At 39.8% G+C, this 26,051-nt stretch overlaps 1 protein-coding gene across 1 annotated transcript in view; it reads right to left on the reverse strand.

The window, feature by feature from the left end:
• The window catches only part of LOC148436173 (caspase-8-like), a 141,320-nt gene that overhangs the window by 61,024 nt on the left and 54,245 nt on the right, over positions 1-26,051 (reverse strand). Inside the window, exons 3-4 of the mRNA XM_088465250.1 lie at positions 23,251-23,347; positions 12,049-12,190 (exon numbers count right to left, since the gene is read on the reverse strand). Coding sequence (XP_088321376.1) covers positions 12,049-12,190; positions 23,251-23,347 — 239 coding nt within the window. The remainder of the gene's footprint in view (positions 1-12,048; positions 12,191-23,250; positions 23,348-26,051) is intronic.

Consider the following 26,051-nt stretch of genomic DNA (forward strand, 5'->3'; position numbering starts at 1 on the left):
ATTGCAGTGTATTTTATGTGGAAGTGGTTTGTTGCAGTGTATTTTATGTGGAAGTGGCTTATTTCAGTGTATTTTATGTGGAAGTGGTTTGTTGCAGTGTATTTTATGTGGAAGTGGCTTATTTCAGTGTATTTTATGTGGAAGTGGTTTGTTGCAGTGTATTTTATGTGGAAGTGGCTTATTTCAGTGTATTTTATGTGGAAGTGGTTTGTTGCAGTGTATTTTATGTGGATCTGGCTTATTTCAGTGTATTTTATGTGGATCTGGCTTATTTCAGTGTATTTTATGTGGATCTGGCTTATATCAGTGTATTTTATGTGGATCTGGCTTATTTCAGTGTATTTATGTGGATCTGGCTTATATCAGTGTATTTTATGTGGATCTGGCTTATTTCAGTGTATTTTATGTGGATCTGGCTTGTATTTTCAATGTGCTGGATTCGCTCCCAACGCGACTAAAACCGGGTGTGATACAAGGTCATACTTCTGCAAATGTCACACCAAAGGCATGCACACAGAAATGCGGCGTGGGCTTGTGACAGCTAGGCCACACCCCATTTTTTGAGCGCGCGCCTCCGGCACGTGCATGCTGTCTATCATTTGTTTAGCTACATATATTTTTCAGCGCTTTGCCTCTGACAGGTTAGACACCCCTGTACTCAGTAGTCACGGTGGCTGTCATTCTGTGGTCTTTCTAGATCACGCTCCCTTACTGTGATACCACACCCCCTCACGATGACGCCACGCCCACTCCACAATATTACTGCTTCGAGGGGGTGGGGGGGGGGTCGCATTTTGACTGCTCGCACTGGGAGCCTCAGACCCTAGAAACTGCCCTGGTAAGAGGTGTGTGTATAGGTGGTGCCTGTATGTAGGTGTGTGTGACCGGAGTCCTCAGTTCTTGCTGCCCGAGCACAGATTGGGGTTTGATCCCCGCTGGAACTTGGGGTATCAGGGATTCCCGCTTACGTCAGTGACTGCCTGTCACTGAGTCCACTCACTGCGCAGTGGGCGGGTATAGAGCTGCCTCCAAACTCCCACCATCGGCGTTTGGAACCGCTTCTTATGTACACTCAGGCTCCTACCGCCGGCATCTGGAGCCGCGTCGACTAGCTGCGGCCACACCTCCTGAATGGTGTCGGCTGTTTCCTCCTGATCCCTTGCAATGGACCAGGTCTGCACGGTAGCTGGCAGAGGGCTTGAGCTTTGGAGATGCTGGGCTCAATCCAGAACAGCCGGAGAACGGAATAGCATTTAGGAGAACGGAATAGCATTTAGCGCAATTCTGTTGGTCACAGGATGCAGATGCAGTCGTAAGGCAAAGATGTTTATTGCTCACAGTCTTCAAAAAGACCCTTCCCTCAACTTTAAGGGGTATAGCATACAGAAATCTTAACAGGAGTCTTGATCTTCAAAAGATATATACAAGGATGTCCACACACAGGCTCACAGTCCCTCCTTTTATGTCACTCCAATACACATTACCACAGAGGGTTAGTCCCTCCTTTTATGTCCAATACACATTACCACAGGGGTAAGTCCCTCCTTTTATGTCACTCCAATACACATTACCACAGAGGGTACGTCCCTCCTTTTATGTCCAATACACATTACCACAGGGGTAAGTCCCTCCTTTTATGTCCAATACACATTACCACAGGAGTAAGTCCCTCCTTTTATGTCACTCCAATACATTTTACCATAGGGGTAAGTCCCTCCTTTTATGTCCAATACACATTACCACAGGGGTTAGTCCCTCCTTTTATGTCCAATACACATTACCACAGGGGTAAGTCCCTCCTTTTATGTCCAATACACATTACCACAGGGGTAAGTCCCTCCTTTTATGTCCAATACACATTACCACAGGGGTTAGTCCCTCCTTTTATGTCCAATACACATTACCACAGGGGTAAGTCCCTCCTTTTATGTCCAATACACATTAGCACAGGGGTAAGTCCCTCCTTTTATGTCACTCCAATACACATTAGCACAGGGGTAAGTCCCTCCTTTTATGTCCAATACACATTACCATAGGAGTAAGTCCCTCCTTTTATGTCCAATACACATTACCACAGCGGTAAGTCCGCCCTGGGTTCCTCTTAGCCAATCAGGCTCTCTCACAAAACATAAATAAACACATCTTACATTTCACAGAAATTAAATAAATTTCCTCGTTACCACCCAAAAACATTTGACTTTCCTAAAACACACAAACGTAGGGTAGGTAGTCAAGAAGCCGACGGTCGAAATGCCGACTGCCAGCTTCCCGACTGTGAAATCCCGGCAGGGGACTAATGATAGGCATCAATCCCGATGCCTATCATTATCCACCCGCCGAAATCCCGACGCCCGGCATACCGAACAAAGGTAAGCCAGGCGTCACGAGCAGACAGCCGCGGGGGGGAGAGTTAGGTTTAGGGGCTCCCGGGAGGACTTACGGTTTGGCACCCCTTGTGAGGGTTAGGTTTAGGGGTCATTAGGTTTAGGCACCCCTGGGGGGAGGCTAGGGTTAGGCCCCGAGAGGGAGGTTAGGGTTTGGCACCCCTAAAGGAGGGTTAGGGTCGGGGGAAGAGGGGATAGATAGGTTACTTACTGCTGTCTGTATCTGTATATAGGAGATGTCAGTATGGAGGAGGTGTCTGTATGTAAGAGGTGTGTGTATAGGAGGTGCCTGTATATAGGTGTATAGGAGGCTGTATATAAGAGGTGTGTATAAGAGATGTCTTTTTATTTTCATTCTTTATATGCAGCTGTAGCTGCTCTTAACTATCTCTTTACACTGCACTTTTCTTATTATGGTGGTGCCCTGGGGCGGCTTGGCTGGGCCGGTTTTGGGTGGTCCTGCGCTCTGGATTTGAACCTTGGTATGTTAGGGACCTACCCGAAAGAGGTTACCTGGATATGGTGGGTAGGCCCATAACCTTGGCCATGATTATGCTAAAAACCTCTATTGATTGCAAAATGTTATTGCATTTATATATATTATTAATAATTTGGAGTTGTGCACCTGAGATTTGTCTGTTTCTGTATATAGGAGGTGTCTGTGTATAGAGATGTCTGTGTACAGGAGATGTCAGTATACAGGAGGTGTGTGTGTATAGGAGGTGCCTGTATATAGGTGTATAGGAGTCTGTATACAGGAATTGTCTGTATATAGGAGGTGTCTGTATGCAGGAGATGTCTGTATATAAGAGCTGTGTGTGTATAGGAGGTGTGTGTATAGGAGTCTGCATATAAGAAGTGTGTATAGGAGATGTCAGTATACAGGAGGTGTCTGTATGTAAGAGGTGTGTGTGTGTATAGGAGATGCCTGTATATAGGTGTATAGGAGTCTGTATATAAGAAGTGTGTATAGAAGATGTCAGTATACAGGAGGTGTCTGTATGTAAGAGGTGTGTGTGTGTATAGGAGATGCCTGTATATAGGTGTATAGGAGTCTGTATACAGGAGGTGTGTATAGGAGGTGTCTGTACATAGGAGGAGAAAATTGGTGGTCATACTGTATATGAAATCAGCATGTCAAAACGATAAAGCTGCATACACACACACACAACGATTTTGTTACCAATGATTTTATGAACGATTTTATGAACGATTATCTTTCAGATTTTTGAAAGTGTAATGAACGATTTTTTTGAACTACAAACTATTTTTTGCATATTCCCTTAATGAAAATCGTTCAGTTGGTCAGTCTGACTGAACTACAAACGTGAACGCGCATGAACGATAATTTTTCATCATTTTAACTCAGGAAGTGAACGATTTTTTCAATGATTGAACTATAAACGATATCGTTAACGATAATCGTTAAAAAAAATCTTTGTGTGTGTGTATGCACCTTAAAGGTCAGACTGACCAACTCAACGATTTTCAGTAAGGGAATATGCAAAAATCGTTTGTAGTTCAAAAAAATTGTTCATTTACTATATCGTTGTGTGTGTGTGTGTGTGTGTGTGCGTGTGTGTGTGTGTGTGTGTGTGTGTGTGTGTGTGTGTGTGTGTGGCTTAAGAAATCAGTTATCAAATTGCAGATAAATGCCGTGATCTGACCTCCTCCCAGTCCTGACATTGTGGTTAGCAGATCATCTTGGTTACAGTTCCCAGTCCTGACCTGTCCATGGGCCTAATTCAGACCCGCTCGCAAACGGGTCGATGTTACCCAAGTGCGCATGCGCACGACGGAGGCGGCTCCGTCCTGCGCATGTGCTAGACCCGAATAACGACGGCCAAGCCGTCGTTATGGGTCTCTAACCAAAGGGGGCGTGCTGTCGATGGTGAGTGACAGCACGCCCCCTTTGTGGCCATGCCGGGGGCGTTGCTGCCCAGACGGAGGTGTTCACATGGGAACGCCTACCGTCTGGGGCCGGCCCCACTGACATCACTAGTGATGTCAGTGGGAGTGGTTTTGGCTCTGATAGAGCCATAAGCACTCCAGGGCTTCGGTAGGGTCTCATCACAAGCCCATCATCATGGACGCTCGCATAAGCTGTGGGTGGTAACCCACAGCTATGCGAGCGGCCAAAAGGCCGTACTATTAAAAAGAAAAAATGCCCTGATTCAGAGCGGGCGCTCGTTCAGAGCGTCCGGCTCTGAATCAGGCCCCATATGCCATAATGCTGATTACACAGACCTGCAATATTGGGCTAATTGAAACTTGTCTGCAATTTGATTACTGATTCTTATGGTATTTGACATGCTGATTTCATATATGGCCACCAAATTTCTCTATCACACAAGGTTTTTTCACACAGTGAATGAGGAAATAAGTATTCTGGTTGATACATACAGTATTTATTTGTAAAATCCATTAAAGACAGTTTTATGCACATTTACGTAACGCATCTAATCGCTTATTCTGCCTTTTCCTTTTCACCTCAAAGCTGCTATCGGTACTTTTTCTATTGTAGATAGCTTATGGCTGCAATGGTCAGGAGTCCGCAATCATGGTGACGTTCCACCTACCCCGGTATCTGCGTTTTATCTCCTTCATATATTGATGAAATCTTTCCCCCTGCTCTTCACTTACAGCACCAAGATATTGGGGGGAAATAGCCTAAATGAGAACTCGGGAAGAGAAGAGCACCTTTACTCTCATCCAGCATCCACCCAAGTCTGTGTATTTCATCCGCACGTCTGCCACCATGCACTTACACTTAGGTCCTTATTGCTCCCTAGAAATGTCTGTACAACTTCTGTGAAAGCTTCCGAGGCCTCATTTTCAACTGTTTCCATTTTATTTCAAACACTTTTTCTTTCATAAGTTTCCAAAATATCTGGACTGCCGAAAACGCCTTTTTTTACTTTTTGCTTCTGACAGTCCCAGAAACGTGTTGCGCGGGTGTTGGGAACACTCTCCTGCTTCTGACAGAGGGCCTGATTCAGAGCAGCTCGCTGTTTGCTAGCGCTCGCTCTGAAGCAGGGCGGGGATTTATTTATTTTTTTGGCCTCCAGGTCGCTCGCAAAGCTGTGGGTGACCACCCACAGCTTTTGCGAGCGGCCTGGCGATGGTCATGATTATCGCGACCATCGGGCTTGCAAGGAGACCCTGTGGTATGGTCTCAGCTCTCACAAGCCCGAGTGGACTTCTTGCTCTAATAGAGCAGGAAGTCCACTACTGACATCACTAGTGATGGCAGTGGGGCCGCCCATAAACGCCAGGTGTTCCAAAGGGAATGCCTCCATTTCTGCAGCCACCCCCCCTCCCCGCCTACAAAACGGGGCGAGCTGTCAATCAACATTGACAGCCGCCCCGTCTTGTAGCGAGACCTGTTGCGATGGAGCTGCCGTCCAAGTACGGGTGCGGCACATGCGTAGTCGGGGACCAGGCCCAGAGCCTTTACAAATAATTTAATCAATCCAAACTTGATATGAGGTAAAGGCAGGAGAACTTTCTCATATTATAGCATAAAAATTTTTCTCAAAGCGCTATAATGAAATTTTTGTTTTAAAGCGTAATACAGGTTTTCTGGATATACTGAAAACAAAAATTCAGTTTCTGGGACAATGGTAAGTGGGAATTTTCTAGTGTTTTTATTTTAATTTTTTTTAAATAGCACCCAAAAACCTATAAAGAAACAGCTATTTGTTTTCAGACACGGTTTCCATTGCAGGCCTGTGTTATTGTGTCAGGGCACAAGTGTGTAATATACTTCTATATGTGCACAATACAGTAAGTGTGTAATATACTTCTATATGTGCACAATACAGTAAGTGTGTAATATACTTCTATATGTGCACAATACAGTAAGTGTGTAATATACTTCTATATGTGCACAATACAGTAAGTGTGTAATATCCTTCTATATGTGCACAATACAGTAAGTGTGTAATATCCTTCTATATGTGCACAATACAGTAAGTGTGTAATATATTTATATATGTGCACAATACAGTAAGTGTGTAATATATTTATATATGTGCACAATACAGTAAGTGTGTAATATACTTCTATATGTGCACAATACAGTAAGTGTGTAATATACTTCTATATGTGCACAATACAGTAAGTGTGTAATATACTTCTATATGTGCACAATACAGTAAGTGTGTAATATACTTCTATATGTGCACAATACAGTAAGTGTGTAATATCCTTCTATATGTGCACAATACAGTAAGTGTGTAATATCCTTCTATATGTGCACAATACAGTAAGTGTGTAATATACTTCTATATGTGCACAATACAGTAAGTGTGTAATATCCTTCTATATGTGCACAATACAGTAAGTGTGTAATATACTTCTATATGTGCACAATACAGTAAGTGTGTAATATATTTATATATGTGCACAATACAGTAAGTGTGTAATATACTTCTATATGTGCACAATACAGTAAGTGTGTAATATATTTATATATGTGCACAATACAGTAAGTGTGTAATATACTTCTATATGAGCACAATACAGTAAGTGTGTAATATACTTCTATATGTGCACAATACAGTAAGTGTGTAATATATTTCTATATGTGCACAATACAGTAAGTGTGTAATATACTTCTATATGTGCACAATACAGTAAGTGTGTAATATATTTATATATGTGCACAATACAGTAAGTGTGTAATATACTTCTATATGAGCACAATACAGTAAGTGTGTAATATACTTCTATATGTGCACAATACAGTAAGTGTATAATATATTTATATATGTGCACAATACAGTAAGTGTGTAATATACTTCTATATGTGCACAATACAGTAAGTGTGTAATATACTTCTATATGTGCACAATACAGTAAGTGTGTAATATATTTATATATGTGCACAATACAGTAAGTGTGTAATATATTTATATATGTGCACAATACAGTAAGTGTGTAATATACTTCTATATGTGCACAATACAGTAAGTGTGTAATATATTTATATATGTGCACAATACAGTAAGTGTGTAATATATTTATATATGTGCACAATACAGTAAGTGTGTAATATACTTCTATATATGCACAATACAGTAAGTGTGTAATATATTTATATATGTGCACAATACAGTAAGTGTGTAATATATTTATATATGTGCACAATACAGTAAGTGTGTAATATACTTCTATATGTGCACAATACAGTAAGTGTGTAATATACTTCTATATGTGCACAATACAGTAAGTGTGTAATATACTTCTATATGTGCACAATACAGTAAGTGTGTAATATACTTCTATATGTGCACAATACAGTAAGTGTGTAATATCCTTCTATATGTGCACAATACAGTAAGTGTGTAATATCCTTCTATATGTGCACAATACAGTAAGTGTGTAATATACTTCTATATGTGCACAATACAGTAAGTGTGTAATATCCTTCTATATGTGCACAATACAGTAAGTGTGTAATATACTTCTATATGTGCACAATACAGTAAGTGTGTAATATATTTATATATGTGCACAATACAGTAAGTGTGTAATATACTTCTATATGTGCACAATACAGTAAGTGTGTAATATATTTATATATGTGCACAATACAGTAAGTGTGTAATATACTTCTATATGAGCACAATACAGTAAGTGTGTAATATACTTCTATATGTGCACAATACAGTAAGTGTGTAATATATTTCTATATGTGCACAATACAGTAAGTGTGTAATATACTTCTATATGTGCACAATACAGTAAGTGTGTAATATATTTATATATGTGCACAATACAGTAAGTGTGTAATATACTTCTATATGTGCACAATACAGTAAGTGTGTAATATACTTCTATATGTGCACAATACAGTAAGTGTATAATATATTTATATATGTGCACAATACAGTAAGTGTGTAATATATTTATATATGTGCACAATACAGTAAGTGTGTAATATACTTCTATATGTGCACAATACAGTAAGTGTGTAATATATTTATATATGTGCACAATACAGTAAGTGTGTAATATACTTCTATATGTGCACAATACAGTAAGTGTATAATATACTTCTATATGTGCACAATACAGTAAGTGTGTAATATATTTATATATGTGCACAATACAGTAAGTGTGTAATATATTTATATATGTGCACAATACAGTAAGTGTGTAATATACTTCTATATGTGCACAATACAGTAAGTGTGTAATATATTTATATATGTGCACAATACAGTAAGTGTGTAATATACTTCTATATATGCACAATACAGTAAGTGTGTAATATATTTATATATGTGCACAATACAGTAAGTGTGTAATATATTTATATATGTGCACAATACAGTAAGTGTGTAATATCCTTCTATATGTGCACAATACAGTAAGTGTGTAATATACTTCTATATATGCACAATACAGTAAGTGTGTAATATATTTATATATGTGCACAATACAGTAAGTGTGTAATATCCTTATATATGTGCACAATACAGTAAGTGTGTAATATCCTTATATATGTGCACAATACAGTAAGTGTGTAATATCCTTATATATGTGCACAATACAGTAAGTGTGTAATATCCTTCTATATGTGCACAATACAGTAAGTGTGTAATATCCTTCTATATGTGCACAATACAGTAAGTGTGTAATATCCTTCTATATGTGCACAATACAGTAAGTGTGTAATATATTTATATATGTGCACAATACAGTAAGTGTGTAATATATTTATATATGTGCACAATACAGTAAGTGTGTAATATATTTATATATGTGCACAATACAGTAAGTGTGTAATATACTTCTATATATGCACAATACAGTAAGTGTGTAATATATTTATATATGTGCACAATACAGTAAGTGTGTAATATACTTCTATATATGCACAATACAGTAAGTGTGTAATATATTTATATATGTGCACAATACAGTAAGTGTGTAATATATTTATATATGTGCACAATACAGTAAGTGTGTAATATACTTATATATGTGCACAATACAGTAAGTGTGTAATATCCTTCTATATGTGCACAATACAGTAAGTGTGTAATATCCTTCTATATGTGCACAATACAGTAAGTGTGTAATATATTTATATATGTGCACAATACAGTAAGTGTGTAATATATTTATATATGTGCACAATACAGTAAGTGTGTAATATCCTTCTATATGTGCACAATACAGTAAGTGTGTAATATATTTATATATGTGCACAATACAGTAAGTGTGTAATATATTTATATATGTGCACAATACAGTAAGTGTGTAATATATTTATATATGTGCACAATACAGTAAGTGTGTAATATACTTCTATATGTGCACAATACAGTAAGTGTGTAATATCCTTCTATATGTGCACAATACAGTAAGTATGTAATATATTTATATATGTGCACAATACAGTAAGTGTATCATATACTTCTATATATGCACAATACAGTAAGTGTGTAATATCCTTCTATATGTGCACAATACAGTAAGTGTGTAATATCCTTCTATATATGCACAATACAGTAAGTGTATAATATACTTCTATATGTGCACAATACAGTAAGTGTGTAATATACTTCTATATGTGCACAATACAGTAAGTGTGTAATATATTTATATATGTGCACAATACAGTAAGTGTGTAATATATTTATATATGTGCACAATACAGTAAGTGTATAATATACTTCTATATGTGCACAATACAGTAAGTGTGTAATATATTTATATATGTGCACAATACAGTAAGTGTGTAATATATTTATATATGTGCACAATACAGTAAGTGTGTAATATATTTATATATGTGCACAATACAGTAAGTGTGTAATATACTTCTATATGTGCACAATACAGTAAGTGTATAATATACTTCTATATGTGCACAATACAGTAAGTATGTAATATATTTATATATGTGCACAATACAGTAAGTGTATCATATACTTCTATATGTGCACAATACAGTAAGTGTGTAATATCCTTCTATATGTGCACAATACAGTAAGTGTGTAATATATTTATATATGTGCACAATACAGAAAGTGTGTAATATATTTATATATGTGCACAATACACTAAGTGTGTAATATCCTTTTATTTGTGCACAATACAGTAAGTGTGTAATATCCTTCTATATGTGCACAATACAGTAAGTGTGTAATATCCTTCTATATGTGCACAATACAGTAAGTGTGTAATATACTTCTATATGTGCACAATACAGTAAGTGTGTAATATACTTATATATGTGCACAATACAGTAAGTGTGTAATATCCTTCTATATGTGCACAATACAGTAAGTGTGTAATATACTTCTATATGTGCACAATACAGTAATTGTGTAATATCCTTAGATATGTGCACAATACAGTAAGTGTGTAATATCCTTATATATGTGCACAATACAGTAAGTGTGTAATATCCTTCTATATGTGCACAATACAGTAAGTGTGTAATATCCTTCTATATGTGCACAATACAGTAAGTGTGTAATATATTTCTATATGTGCACAATACAGTAAGTGTGTAATATATTTCTATATGTGCACAATACAGTAAGTGTGTAATATACTTCTATATGTGCACAATACAGTAAGTGTATAATATACTTCTATATGTGCACAATACAGTAAGTGTGTAATATATTTATATATGTGCACAATACAGTAAGTGTGTAATATACTTATATATGTGCACAATACAGTAAGTGTGTAATATCCTTCTATATGTGCACAATACAGTAAGTGTGTAATATACTTCTATATGTGCACAATACAGTAATTGTGTAATATCCTTATATATGTGCACAATACAGTAAGTGTGTAATATCCTTATATATGTGCACAATACAGTAAGTGTGTAATATCCTTCTATATGTGCACAATACAGTAAGTGTGTAATATCCTTATATATGTGCACAATACAGTAAGTGTATAATATACTTATATATGTGCACAATACAGTAAGTGTGTAATATATTTCTATATGTGCACAATACAGTAAGTGTGTAATATATTTCTATATGTGCACAATACAGTAAGTGTGTAATATATTTCTATATGTGCACAATACAGTAAGTGTGTAATATACTTCTATATGTGCACAATACAGTAAGTGTGTAATATATTTCTATATGTGCACAATACAGTAAGTGTGTAATATACTTCTATATGTGCACAATACAGTAAGTGTGTAATATACTTCTATATGTGCACAATACAGTAGGAGCCTTCTCAGGCTCCCACTACGCATGGCAGTGATGGGACAGACCGTCACCCACTACTATATAGACTGTTATATACACTGTTTCCCAGCTCCAGGCCTCAGGGACCCATAGCAGTGCATGTTTTACAGATCTCCTCAGTATCACAAGTTATGTAGTTAGCTTCATCTGTGCATCTTCTAAAATGTGTCAGCCAGCAATGAGTACACCTGTGCACCAACTAGGAGATCTGGAAAACATGCACTGTTATGGGTCCCTGACAATACATCCTCCTGTGCAGTATACATTGTATGCAGTATTCCATTCCCCTCGGAGGGGAGAGGCACCACTAGCAGACATGCACAGGAGTTCAATGAAAAGAAGCAAGAGAGTTATATGTAATACGGATTATATCCTGCGAGTGGCAGCACCGAGATCGGGTTCTTATTGGGGGGTACCTTGCTGTCTTTCATACGATTCCACCTTCTGACAGAGATCATTCCGAAGGATTTCACCTAAAGCGTCTCTCAGTGTTTCCAGATGGTCCTCACTCAGTTTTCCATCTTTTTCCATTTCTGAAATCACGTCCAGCATAGACTCCTAAGCACAAGAAATCATGGCGCTATAGGTGACTATATTAGTAACACAAGGGTAATCTTCTAATATGATTCCTAAACAGTACAACAAATCATGGCGCTATAGGTGACTATATTAGTAACACAAGAGTAATCTTCTAATATGATCCTAAGCAGTACAACAAATCATGCAGCTATAGGTGACTATGGCCCTCATTCAGAGCCGTACGCTCTGAGCAGAGCGCACGCTCTGAATGAGGGCCGGCCTCCATGAAAATGGAGCGTCTTTCTGGACGCTCGTATAGCTGTGGGTCACCACCCACAGGCTATACGAGCGTGCATTTTGATGACCGCTATGGTCGAGACCATCACGACCATCGAAATTGCGAGCCGGAGCCTGCGGTTGAGGTTTTCAACCGCAAGCTCCGGAGTGATTTTGGCTCTATCAGAGCCAAAATCACTCCCACTGACATCACTAGTGATGTCAGTGGGCCGGCTTTTGACGGGAGGCGTTCCCGTGGGAACGCCCCCGTCAGGGAGGCACGCCCCCGGCACGCCTACCAAAGGGGGCGTGCTGTCAATCAACATTGACAGCACGCCCCCTTTGATCGGACACAACGAGCGAAGGACTTTCCTTCGCTCGTCGCGTCTGGCGCATGCGCACGACGGAGCTCCCTCCGTCGTGCGCATGCTCAGTCCAGAACATCGACCCACTTGCGAGCGGACAGCCGCTCGCGAGTGGGTCTGAATCAGGCCCTATATTAGTAACACAAGGGTAATCTTCTAATATGATCCTAAGCAGTACAACAAATCATGCAGCTATAGGTGACTATATTAGTAACACAAGGGTAATCTTCTAATATGATCCTAAGCAGTACAACAAATCATGCAGCTATAGGTGAATATATTAGTAACACAAAGGTAATCTTCTAATATGATTCCTAAGCAGTACAAGAAATCATGGCTCTATAGGTGACTATATTAGTAACACAAGGGTAATCTTCTAATATGAATCCTAAGCTGTACAAGAAATCATGGGGCTATAGGTGACTATATTAGTAACACAAGGGTAATCTTCCAATATAATCCTAAGCAGTACAACAAATCATGCAGCTATAGGTGACTATATTAGTAATACAAGGGTAATCTTCTAATATGAATCCTAAGGTCTATAAGAAATAATGGCGCTATAGGTGACTATATTAGTAACACAAGGGTAATCTTCTAATATGATTCCTAAACAGTACAAGAAATCATAGAGCTATAGGTGACTCTATTAGTAACACAAGGGTAATCTTCTAATATGATTCCTAAGCTATACAAGAAATCATCGCGCTATAGGTGAATATATTAGTAACACAAAGGTAATCTTCTAATATGATCCTAAGCACAAGAAATCATACAGCTATAGGTGACTATATTAGTAACACAAGGGTAATTTCTAATATGATCCTAAGCAGTACAAGAAATCATGGTGCTATAGGTAACTATATTAGTAACACAAGGGTAATCTTCTAATATGATCCTAAGCTGTACAAGAAAACATGGTGCTATAGGTGACTATATTAGTAACACAAGAGTAATCTTCTAATATGATCCTAAGCTGTACAAGAAAACATGGTGCTATAGGTGACTGTATTAGTAACACAAGGGTAATCTTCTAATATGATTCCTAAACAGTATAAGAAATCATGGGGCTATAGGTGACTATATTAGTAACACAAGAGTAATCTTCTAATATGATCCTAAGCTGTACAAGAAAACATGGTGCTATAGGTGACTGTATTAGTAACACAAGGGTAATCTTCTAATATGATCCTAAGCTGTACAAGAAAACATGGTGCTATAGGTGACTGTATTAGTAACACAAGGGTAATCTTCTAATATGAATCCTAAGCAGTACAAGAAATCATGGCGCTATAGGTGACTATATTAGTAACACAAGGGTAATCTTCTAATATGATTCCTAAACAGTATAAGAAATCATGGGGCTATAGGTGACTATATTAGTAACACAAGAGTAATCTTCTAATATGATCCTAAGCTGTACAAGAAAACATGGCGCTATAGGTGACTATATTAGCAACACAAGGGTAATCTTCTAATATGATTCCTTAGCAGTACAAGAAATCATGGAGCTATAGGTGACTATATTAGTAACACAAGGGTAATCTTCTAATATGATCCTAAGCTGTACAAGAAAACATTGTGCTATAGGTGACTATATTAGTAACACAAGGGTAATCTTCTAATATGATTCCTTAGCAGTACAAGAAATCATGGAGCTATAGGTGACTATATTAGTAACACAAGGGTAATCTTCTAATATGATTCCTAAGCTATACAAGAAATCATGGCGCTATAGGTGACTATATTAGTAACACAAGGGTAATCTTCTAATATGATTCCTAAACAGTACAAGAAATCATGGCGCTATAGGTGACTATATTAGTAACACAAGGGTAATCTTCTAATATGAATCCTAAGCAGTACAAGAAATCATGGAGCTATAGGTGACTATATTAGTAACACAAGGGTAATCTTCTAATATGATTCCTAAGCAGTACAAGAAATCATGCAGCTATATGTGACTATATTAGTAATACAAGGGTAATTTTCTAATATGAATCCTAAGCAGTACAAGAAATCATGGCTCTATAGGTGACTATATTAGTAACACAAGGGTAATCTTCTAATATGAATCCTAAGCAGTACAAGAAATCATACAGGTATAGGTGACTATATTAGTAACACAAGGGTAATCTTCTAATATGATTCCTAAGCACAAGAAATCATCGCGCTATAGGTGACTATATTAGTAACACAAGGGTAATCTTCTAATATGATTCCTAAGCAGTACAAGAAATCATGCAGCTATAGGTGACTATATTAGTAAACAAGGGTAATCTTCTAATATGATTCCTAAGCTATACAAGAAATCATGACGCTATAGGTGACTATATTAGTAACACAAGGGTAATCTTCTAATATGAATCCTAAGGTGTACAAGAAATGATGGCGCTATAGGTGACTATATTAGTAACACAAGGGTAATCTTCTAATATGATTCCTAAGCTATACAAGAAATCATGGAGCTATAGGTGACTATATTAGTAACACAAGGGTAATCTTCTAATATGATTCCTAAGCTATACAAGAAATCATGGCGCTATAGGTGACTATATTAGTAACACAAGGGTAATCTTCTATGATTCCTAAGCTATACAACAAATCATGCAGCTATAGGTGACTATATTAGTAATACAAGGGTAATCTTCTAATATGATCCTAAGCTGTACAAGAAATCATGGTGCTATAGGTAACTATATTAGTAACACAAGGGTAATCTTCTAATATGATCCTAAGCAGTACAAGAAATCATACAGCTATAGGTGACTATATTAGTAACACAAGGGTAATCTTCTAATATGATTCCTAAGCAGTACAAGAAATCATGGTGCTATAGGTGACTATATTAGTAACACAAGAGTAATCTTCTAATATGATCCTAAGCTGTACAAGAAAACATGGTGCTATAGGTGACTATATTAGTAACACAAGAGTAATCTTCTAATATGATCCTAAGCTGTACAAGAAATCATGGGGCTATAGGTGACTATATTACTAACACAAGGGTAATCTTCTAATATGAATCCTAAGGTGTACAAGAAATCATGGCGCTATAGGTGACTATATTAGTAACACAAGGGTAATCTTCCAATATAATCCTAAGCAGTACAACAAATCATGCAGCTATAGGTGACTATATTAGTAATACAAGGGTAATCTTCTAATATGAATCCTAAGGTCTATAAGAAATAATGGCGCTATAGGTGACTATATTAGTAACACAAGGGTAATCTTCTAATATGATTCCTAAACAGCACAAGAAATCATACAGCTATAGGTGACTATATTAGTAACACAAGGGTAATTTCTAATATGATCCTAAGCAGTACAAGAAATCATGGTGCTATAGGTAACTATATTAGTAACACAAGGGTAATCTTCTAATATGATCCTAAGCTGTACAAGAAAACATGGTGCTATAGGTGACTATATTAGTAACACAAGAGTAATCTTCTAATATGATCCTAAGCTGTACAAGAAAACATGGTGCTATAGGTGACTGTATTAGTAACACAAGGGTAATCTTCTAATATGATCCTAAGCTGTACAAGAAAACATGGTGCTATAGGTGACTGTATTAGTAACACAAGGGTAATCTTCTAATATGATTCCTAAACAGTATAAGAAATCATGGGGCTATAGGTGACTATATTAGTAACACAAGGGTAATCTTCTAATATGATTCCTAAACAGTATAAGAAATCATGGGGCTATAGGTGACTATATTAGTAACACAAGAGTAATCTTCTAATATGATCCTAAGCTGTACAAGAAAACATGGCGCTATAGGTGACTATATTAGCAACACAAGGGTAATCTTCTAATATGATTCCTTAGCAGTACAAGAAATCATGCAGCTATAGGTGACTATATTAGTAACACAAGGGTAATCTTCTAATATGATCCTAAGCTGTACAAGAAATCATGGCGCTATAGGTGACTATATTAGTAACACAAGGGTAATCTTCTAATATGATCCTAAGCTGTACAAGAAAACATGGTGCTATAGGTGACTGTATTAGTAACACAAGGGTAATCTTCTAATATGAATCCTAAGCAGTACAAGAAATCATGGCGCTATAGGTGACTATATTAGTAACACAAGGGTAATCTTCTAATATGATTCCTAAGCAGTACAAGAAATCATGGCGCTATAGGTGACTATATTAGTAACACAAGGGTAATCTTCTAATATGATCCTAAGCTGTACAAGAAAACATGGTGCTATAGGTGACTATATTAGTAACACAAAGGTAATCTTCTAATATGATCCTAAGCTGTACAAGAAAACATGGTGCTATAGGTGACTGTATTAGTAACACAAGGGTAATCTTCTAATATGAATCCTAAGCAGTACAAGAAATCATGGAGCTATAGGTGACTATATTAGTAACACAAGGGTAATCTTCTAATATGATTCCTAAGCAGTACAAGAAATCATGGAGCTATAGGTGAATATATTAGTAACACAAGGGTAATCTTCTAATATGATTCCTAAACAGTACAAGAAATCATAGAGCTATAGGTGACTCTATTAGTAACACAAGGGTGATCTTCTAATATGATCCTAAGCACAAGAAATCATACAGCTATAGGTGACTATATTAGTAACACAAGGGTAATTTCTAATATGATCCTAAGCAGTACAAGAAATCATGGTGCTATAGGTAACTATATTAGTAACACAAGGGTAATCTTCTAATATGATCCTAAGCAGTACAAGAAATCATACAGCTATAGGTGACTATATTAGTAACACAAGGGTAATCTTCTAATATGATTCCTAAGCAGTACAAGAAATCATGGTGCTATAGGTGACTATATTAGTAACACAAGAGTAATCTTCTAATATGATCCTAAGCTGTACAAGAAAACATGGTGCTATAGGTGACTATATTAGTAACACAAGAGTAATCTTCTAATATGATCCTAAGCTGTACAAGAAAACATGGTGCTATAGGTGACTGTATTAGTAACACAAGGGTAATCTTCTAATATGATTCCTAAACAGTATAAGAAATCATGGGGCTATAGGTGACTATATTAGTAACACAAGAGTAATCTTCTAATATGATCCTAAGCTGTACAAGAAAACATGGCGCTATAGGTGACTATATTAGCAACACAAGGGTAATCTTCTAATATGATTCCTTAGCAGTACAAGAAATCATGCAGCTATAGGTGACTATATTAGTAACACAAGGGTAATCTTCTAATATGATCCTAAGCTGTACAAGAAAACATTGTGCTATAGGTGACTATATTAGCAACACAAGGGTAATCTTCTAATATGATTCCTTAGCAGTACAAGAAATCATGCAGCTATAGGTGACTATATTAGTAATACAAGGGTAATCTTCTAATATGATCCTAAGCAGTACAAGAAATCATGGCGCTATAGGTGACTATATTAGTAACACAAGGGTAATCTTCTAATATGATTCCTAAACAGTACAAGAAATCATGGCGCTATAGGTGACTATATTAGTAACACAAGGGTAATCTTCTAATATGATTCCTAAGCACAAGAAATCATCGCGCTATAGGTGACTATATTAGTAACACAAGGGTAATCTTCTAATATGATTCCTTAGCAGTACAAGAAATCATGGAGCTATAGGTGACTATATTAGTAACACAAGGGTAATCTTCTAATATGATTCCTAAGCTATACAAGAAATCATGGCGCTATAGGTGACTATATTAGTAACACAAGGGTAATCTTCTAATATGATTCCTAAGCTATACAAGAAATCATGGAGCTATAGGTGACTATATTAGTAACACAAAGGTAATCTTCTAATATGATTCCTAAGCAGTACAAGAAATCATGGCTCTATAGGTGACTATATTAGTAACACAATGGTAATCTTCTAATTAGGGATGAGCGGGTTCGGTTCCCTGAGAACCGATCCCACCCGAACTTCGGGGATCCGGGGCGATCCGAGCCCAAGCTCGGATCTCCCTGTCTGCCCCGGATCCCTCTCCCGAGGCAAAACCTCGAGATCTGCTGTCGGATCTCGAGGTTTTGCCTCGAGCGGCCATTTAAAAAAAAATGCCTTTGCCTTTAATTGGCAAAGTGCTGATTGGCTGACAGAGCCGTCTGTCACGGCTCTCAGCCAATCAGCATTATGGTGCTCATTTGCATGTAGCACGGACTCGTGAGATCCGTGCTACATGCATCTGTGTGATTGACAGTGACACAGAGCACAGATGGGTCAGTGAGACCCGTCTGTGCTGCTGTGTATTTCAATGACACAGATGCACGCACGGACCAGGAGATCCGTGCTACTTGCATCTGTGTCATTGACACAGAGCACTATCGGGTCCGTGAGACCCGTCTGTGCTGCTGTGGTAAAAAAAAAAAAAAAAAACCTGTGTAAAAAGAGAAAAAAATGGCGTGCCCCCCCCCAAAAAAAGAGCAACCAGCCCCGGGCATTAGTGACCCAGTGCTGGGTGTGCTTAAATACAGTCGACAAACGACATAGGGGTCCCCTGTACTTAAACACAACCGGCACTGGGCTAGTCAGAACCAGAGCTGGTTGCCAAAATACGGGGGACAAACGACGTAGGGGTCCCCCGTATTCTGCACAACCAGCTCTGGGCTCTGATCCGGTCCTGGTTCTGGAAATACAGGGGAAAAAAATGAGTAGGGTTCCCCTGTATGTTCCAGAACCAGCACTGGACTTTTTCTAGCGGGGGGCTGATGCCACAGCCAGGGGAGCCCTTTCACCGGGCCCCCCAGCCGCAGCATCAGCCCTGACCGCTAGTCAGCCCAGGCCGGGGATCCCTGGAGAGCTGGGGACCCCCCCAATAAAGGGGTCACCCTCTCCAGGGCTCCCCAGGCCCATGCTGATAGCCCGGGGCTATCCCCGCCACCCCTGGTGGCGGTGGGTGGCGGGTTGATTGTGTGGTGTGGTGTAAATAAAGAATATCAAACATTGTCTTTACAAGTAGAACTGCAAGTCCCAGCAAGCCTGCCCCGCATGCTGGTACTTGGAGAACCACAAGTACCAGCATGCAGGGCATTAAGGGCCCACTAGTACCTGTAGTTCACCTGTAAAAAAATGTTTAAAAAAACACAGGACACACACACCGTGACAGTATAAGTTTATTAAACATACATACATACACACACACACACATGTACACATACTCACCTATGTAACCTGTAGCATCGGTCCACTTGTCCGGTAAAGTATCCCTAGGGGACCTGTGAAAAAAAACATACTCACCATCTCCTATGCGAGGTTCTGTCCTCTTCGTTCCAAAGTAGGCATCCCCGGACTTGGCAAAAAAAAAAACGAAAACGCGATCCACGAACTTAGTACCGTTCTATAGAACGGTACTTCCCGAATGAGAGCTTAGCGGCGGGGTATCACCATGGAAACCCCGCTGCTAAGCGTTCATTGGCTGAGAGAGGTCATCTCCCGTCTCTCAGCCAATGAACGGCTCCCTCCATTGTAGTCAATGCTGGGAGCCGCAAGGTTATTAAAGTTTACCCTGCGGTTCCCACCATTGACTACAATGGAGGGAGCCGTTTATTGGCTGAGAGACGGGAGATGACCTCTCTCAGCCAATGAACGCTTAGCAGCGGGGTTTCCATGGTGATACCCCGCCGCTAAGCTCTCATTCGGGAAGTACCGTTCTATAGAACGGTACTAAGTTCGTGGATCGCGTTTTCGTTTTTTTTTTTGCCAAGTCCGGGGATGCCTACTTTGGAACGAAGAGGACAGAACCTCGCATAGGAGATGGTGAGTATGTTTTTTTTCACAGGTCCCCTAGGGATACTTTACCGGACAAGTGGACCGATGCTACAGGTTACATAGGTGAGTATGTGTACATGTGTGTGTGTGTGTGTGTATGTATGTTTAATAAACTTATACTGTCACGGTGTGTGTGTCCTGTGTTTTTTTAAACATTTTTTTTACAGGTGAACTACAGGTACTAGTGGGCCCTTAATGCCCTGCATGCTGGTACTTGTGGTTCTCCAAGTACCAGCATGCGGGGCAGGCTAGCTGGGACTTGCAGTTCTACTTGTAAAGACAATGTTTGATATTCTTTATTTACACCACACCACACAATCAACCCGCCACCCACCACCACCAGGGGTGGCGGGGATAGCACCGGGCTATCAGCCTGGGCCTGGGGTGCCCTGGAGAGGGTGACCCCTTTATTGGGGGGGTCCCCAGCTCTCCAGGGATCCCCGGCCTGGGCTGACTAGCGGTCAGGGTTGATGCTGCGGCTGGGGGGCCCGGTGAAAGGGCTCCCCTGGCTGTGGCATCAGCCCCCCGCTAGAAAAAGTCCAGTGCTGGTTCTGGAACATACAGGGGAGCCCTACTCATTTTTTGTCCCCTATGTTTCCAGAACCAGGACCGGATCAGAGCCCAGAGCTGGTTGCGCAGAATACAGGGGACCCCTACGTCGTTTGTCCCCCGTATTTTGGCAACCAGCGCTGGTTCTGACTAGCCCGGTGCTGGTTGTGCTTAAGTACAGGGGACCCCTACGTCGTTTGTCCCCTGTATTTAAGCACACCCAGCACTGGGTTACTAATGCCCGGGGCTGGTTGCTCTTTTTTGGGGGGGTGCACGCCATTTTTTTCTTTTTTTACACAGGTTTTTTTTTTTTTTTTTACCACAGCAGCACAGACGGGTCTCACGGACCTGTCATTGCTCTGTGCCAATCACACAGATGCATGTAGCACGGATCTCCCGGGTTCGTGCTACATGCAAATGGGCACCATAACGCTGATTGGCTTCCTGTCTGCCACTGCAGTGCCACTCCTAGATGGGCCACGTGTTTGTGCCGCCCCCTTGTGTCGCTTAGCATAGTCATCCAGCTTCCTCGGTACAACCTTTTGGCCTAAAAACAATATTGTGAGGTGTGAGGTGTTCAGAATAGAGTGGAAATGAGTGGAAATTAATGTTATTGGGGTTATTAATAGCGTAGGAACAAAAAAAGGCCCATTTATGTGATTTTAGCGTTTTTTTTTATTTTTTAAGAAAAAATCCAGATCCAAAACACAAAACCCAGAACCCAAAACACGGAAGGGTGGTTTTGGCAAAACCAATCCAGATCCAAAACACGAAGAAAGATCCAGATCCAAAACCAAAACACAAAACACGAAAAGTGTCCGGTGCACACCCCTACTTCTAATATGATTCCTAAGCAGTACAAGAAATCATGGCGCTATAGGTGACTATATTAGTAACACAAGGGTAATCTTCTAATATGAATCCTAAGGTGTACAAGAAATCATGCAGCTATAGGTGACTATATTAGTAACACAAGGGTAATCTTCTAATATGAATCCTAAGGTGTACAAGAAATCATGCAGCTATAGGTGACTATATTAGTAACACAAGGGTAATCTTCTAATATGAATCCTAAGCAGTACAAGAAATCATACAGGTATAGGTGACTATATTAGTAACACAAGGGTAATCTTCTAATATGATTCCTAAGCACAAGAAATCATCGCGCTATAGGTGACTATATTAGTAACACAAGGGTAATCTTCTAATATGATTCCTAAGCAGTACATGAAATCATGGCTCTATAGGTGACTATATTAGTAACACAAGGGTAATCTTCTAATATGATTCCTAAGCAGTACAAGAAATCATGGCTCTATAGGTGACTATATTAGTAACACAAGGGTGATTTCTAATATGACTCCTAAGCTGTACAAGAAATCATGGCGCTATAGATCAGTAAAGTCCATCTCAATCACAATCTTAAAAATTATATATGAAATACTTAACCATTTTTGATTCCATATTGGACATTTAAGTCCAGTGTGTAATATTGATCCGTCTTTCGTGATGTCCTCTGGTTGGTGGTTAACGTTGTCTCGCGTTGTACTCGTGAAAAAAATCAAGCACAAAGCACATCATGGTACATAGTATGTCTATAAATGCTCGCAATGAGACACCACCTATGAGTGTTGGATTCAACATATATTTGTGACAAAAAAACATATATCATTATTTTATAATGTGATTGAGACGTACTTTACTGCGCGCTGTTACCTATAATTTTATTGTATATGATTTGTGTATTTGTGTAGTGATTTTTATTGTATATGTATTTGTGTAGTGATTTGTGGGTTAGGTGGCCCTTGCGTTTATAGGTGGCAGCAAAGGAATTGATTGCGCCTTGAGAGTCTGTTTAAATATTTTCTTGTATATAGGTGACTATGGGGCCTATTCATGATGTTAATTATCGGGGTCCAAATGGACCCCAATAATTAACATTCTGACTTGCCGTAGCTACCGGAGCAATTCATCATTGCTCCGGTGCAGTGACAGCGAATGCGATATCAGCTGTCCCCACGAGCCGCTTCACTGCTCCTTTTTGGAGCAAAGAGGGGACTGCGTATTTGTGACCTACAGGATATATGTAGTCATTTCACTTGACATAATAATCTCCACAAGTAGGTGCCAAAGTTCTTACTGTTTTGTTTAATTTCGATGTTCCAGGATACAGCAAGAACTTCACCTTGTCCACATCCTCCTTACATAGACTTTCTGAAATGTCATAAAGCAGGGACCTGGCGGTTCAAGAGGAGAATTGATCATTGTTAGATTATGGAGTTAGATTATCATTGAGTAGATTATAGACAAAACACCTCATTAGGTTCTGTCCATTTGTCACTGGCCAGGAAGGAGCTGCAATCTTCCCTCTGGAGTCTGGCGCAGAGATGCTGTACTGTAGCTTTGCTGATGGATTGTAGTCACAGTGTAGACAGTCATAACTTAAACAATCAAAAGGTCAACACCAAAGTGTTGACTGTCATAATGTCAACATGGGCATAAGGTAAACAGTCAAAATGTCAACTTCGTAAGGGTATGCTAATACAGACACTGATTACAATAAAAAGCAGTATCCTTCTGATTGCAAATAGCATGCCAACAGCAGTATCAGTCTCATTGCAATTAGCATAGCAACAGTAGTATCAGTCTGATTGCAAATAGCATGTCAACAGCAGTATCAGTCTCATTGCAATTAGCATAGCAACAGTAGTATCAGTCTGATTGCAAACAGCATGCCAACAGAAGTATCAGTCTCATTGTAATTAGCATAGCAACAGTAGTATCAGTCTGATTGCAAATAGCATGCCAACAGCAGTATCAGTCTCATTGCAATTAGCATAGCAACAGTAGTATCAGTCTGATTGCAAATAGCATGCCAACAGCAGTATCAGTCTCATTGCAATTAGAATAGCAAAAGTAGTATCAGTCTGATTGCAGTTAGCATGCCAACAGCAGTATCAGTCTCATTGCAATTAGCATAGCAACAGTAGTATCAGTCTGATTACAAATAGCATGCCAACAGCAGTATCAGTCTCATTGCAATTAGCATAGCAACAGTAGTATCAGTCTCATTGCAGTTAGCAAAGCAACAGTAGTATCAACACAATGGCAATTAGCAAACCAACAGCAGTATCAGTCTCATTGCAATTAGCATAACAAAAGTAGTATCAGCAGTATTGCAATTAGCATGTCAACAGCAGTATCAGTCTACAGTAATAGGAAGAACCGGGAAGCCCCTTCACTTGCATCCCCTGGACGACTCAATAAAGTTGTTTTTTTTTGTGACGTGTGCGTGATGTCCTGATATCCGAGCACTGCTTGAGTGAAGATCAGCTGAGTGAGGAGCCTGCCGCCGATGCTAGGAGGAGCCAGTTGAAGAGGCAGCTTAGGTAAGTGTGGGGTTATGGAGACAGACAGGGAGGCTGTGGCTGCAACTGTATTGGGATTGGGTATGTGAGATCGGCAGTCGGGATGCCGGCTGTCAAAAGACCGGCCGTGGCTCAATATCCCCACAGGTGCTAGGTAAGTATTCTAACCCTCCCCCTTCACCATCTAACCCTCCCTTCCTGCATCCTAACCCTCCCAGTTAATGTCTAAACCTAACCCCTCACCCTTAGTGCCTAACCCCACCAGTGGTGCCTATCCCCCCCCCGTCCGTAGCCTAACCCTAACCGCCCCCCTCCTGCTGCCTAACCCTAACCCCCCCATTGTGCTTAAACCTAACCCTTCCCCCCACGGCTAAGATCTAACCCGCCCGCTATACTTACATTTGGGATACCGGCTGTTGGAATTCCAGGGTCGGTATCTCAATTGATGTCAAGATCCCAGTGTCACTTTTCTAGATAATACATCCTCTTCTGAGAGATGGGGGGAGGGGGGGGGTGCTGCAAAGGCACAAGATGTGAGGGGAGTTGGCTGCTGCAACTTCTGCTGCAGAGACACAGGGCTGTGGCTGTTGCAGAGGCTAGAGGGCTGAGGAGAGAGGATCCGAGGCTATGGAGAGACAGGGTGAAACTGAGGCTAAGGAGAGATTCAGGGGGGAGCGGAGGATGCTTGAGAGACACAGGGGAGAAGGGGCTGTGGCACGATAATCTTCATTAAGACACCAAATGAAAAAAAACATTTGACCTGTTGTATAATGATGACATTCCTACTTAAACAGGCATCTTCTGGGCCATGCGATTGTCCACATGAATACTGAATACCGTCTGATGCCATCGGCTGTCCAGAGAGGATCCATTTCTTTAGTGGTTCCCCATTGCAGAGGTAAGAAAAGACTCAAGCCAACCCACCTGTACCAAGAAGGGAGGGATGGGGTGGGGGCAAGAAAAATTAGAGTTATGGTAGACTTACCTACATAACTCCTTTTCTTCGAAGTCCATAGGGTCTACAGGGATACCATGGGGATATTATGGTTGGAGAGATACAGGCACCAAACAGTCAAAGCTTCAGTTCCCAGGATGCTTTGGGTCCTCTTCCATATATACCCCACCCCAAGCCACAGGCCTACAGTTTAGTTAACAAGCCTCAAGGCAGGAGAAGGAAAGAGGAGAAGGAAGAGCAATCGTACACCAGAAACACTCTTACACAAGATGAGGGAATCTGTGACCGAAAGAAAAAATTTACCATGCAGCCAGTTGCATCAGGGTGGGTGCCCTGCCCTCGAAGAAAAGGCGTTATCTAGATAAGTATACCATAACTCTAATTTTCTTCTTCAGGGTCCATAGGGATCCACAGGGATACCATGGGGATGTTCTAAAGCAGTTCCCCTAGGGTGGGGGACGCTCCTGAGCAGAAAGGAGAACTCATCACCCAAAGGAAGCATCCTGGGAGGTAAAAGTATCAAAGGCATAGAACCTAAGAAAAGTGTGGACAGAAGACCACGTTACACAATTATTCAACAGAGGCACCATGACTAAATGCCCACGATGGCTCTACAGA

This window comes from Taudactylus pleione, unplaced genomic scaffold (genome assembly GCF_031769625.1).
Source record: "Taudactylus pleione unplaced genomic scaffold, aTauple2 ptg001928l, whole genome shotgun sequence".
Classification (NCBI taxonomy): domain Eukaryota; kingdom Metazoa; phylum Chordata; class Amphibia; order Anura; family Myobatrachidae; genus Taudactylus; species Taudactylus pleione.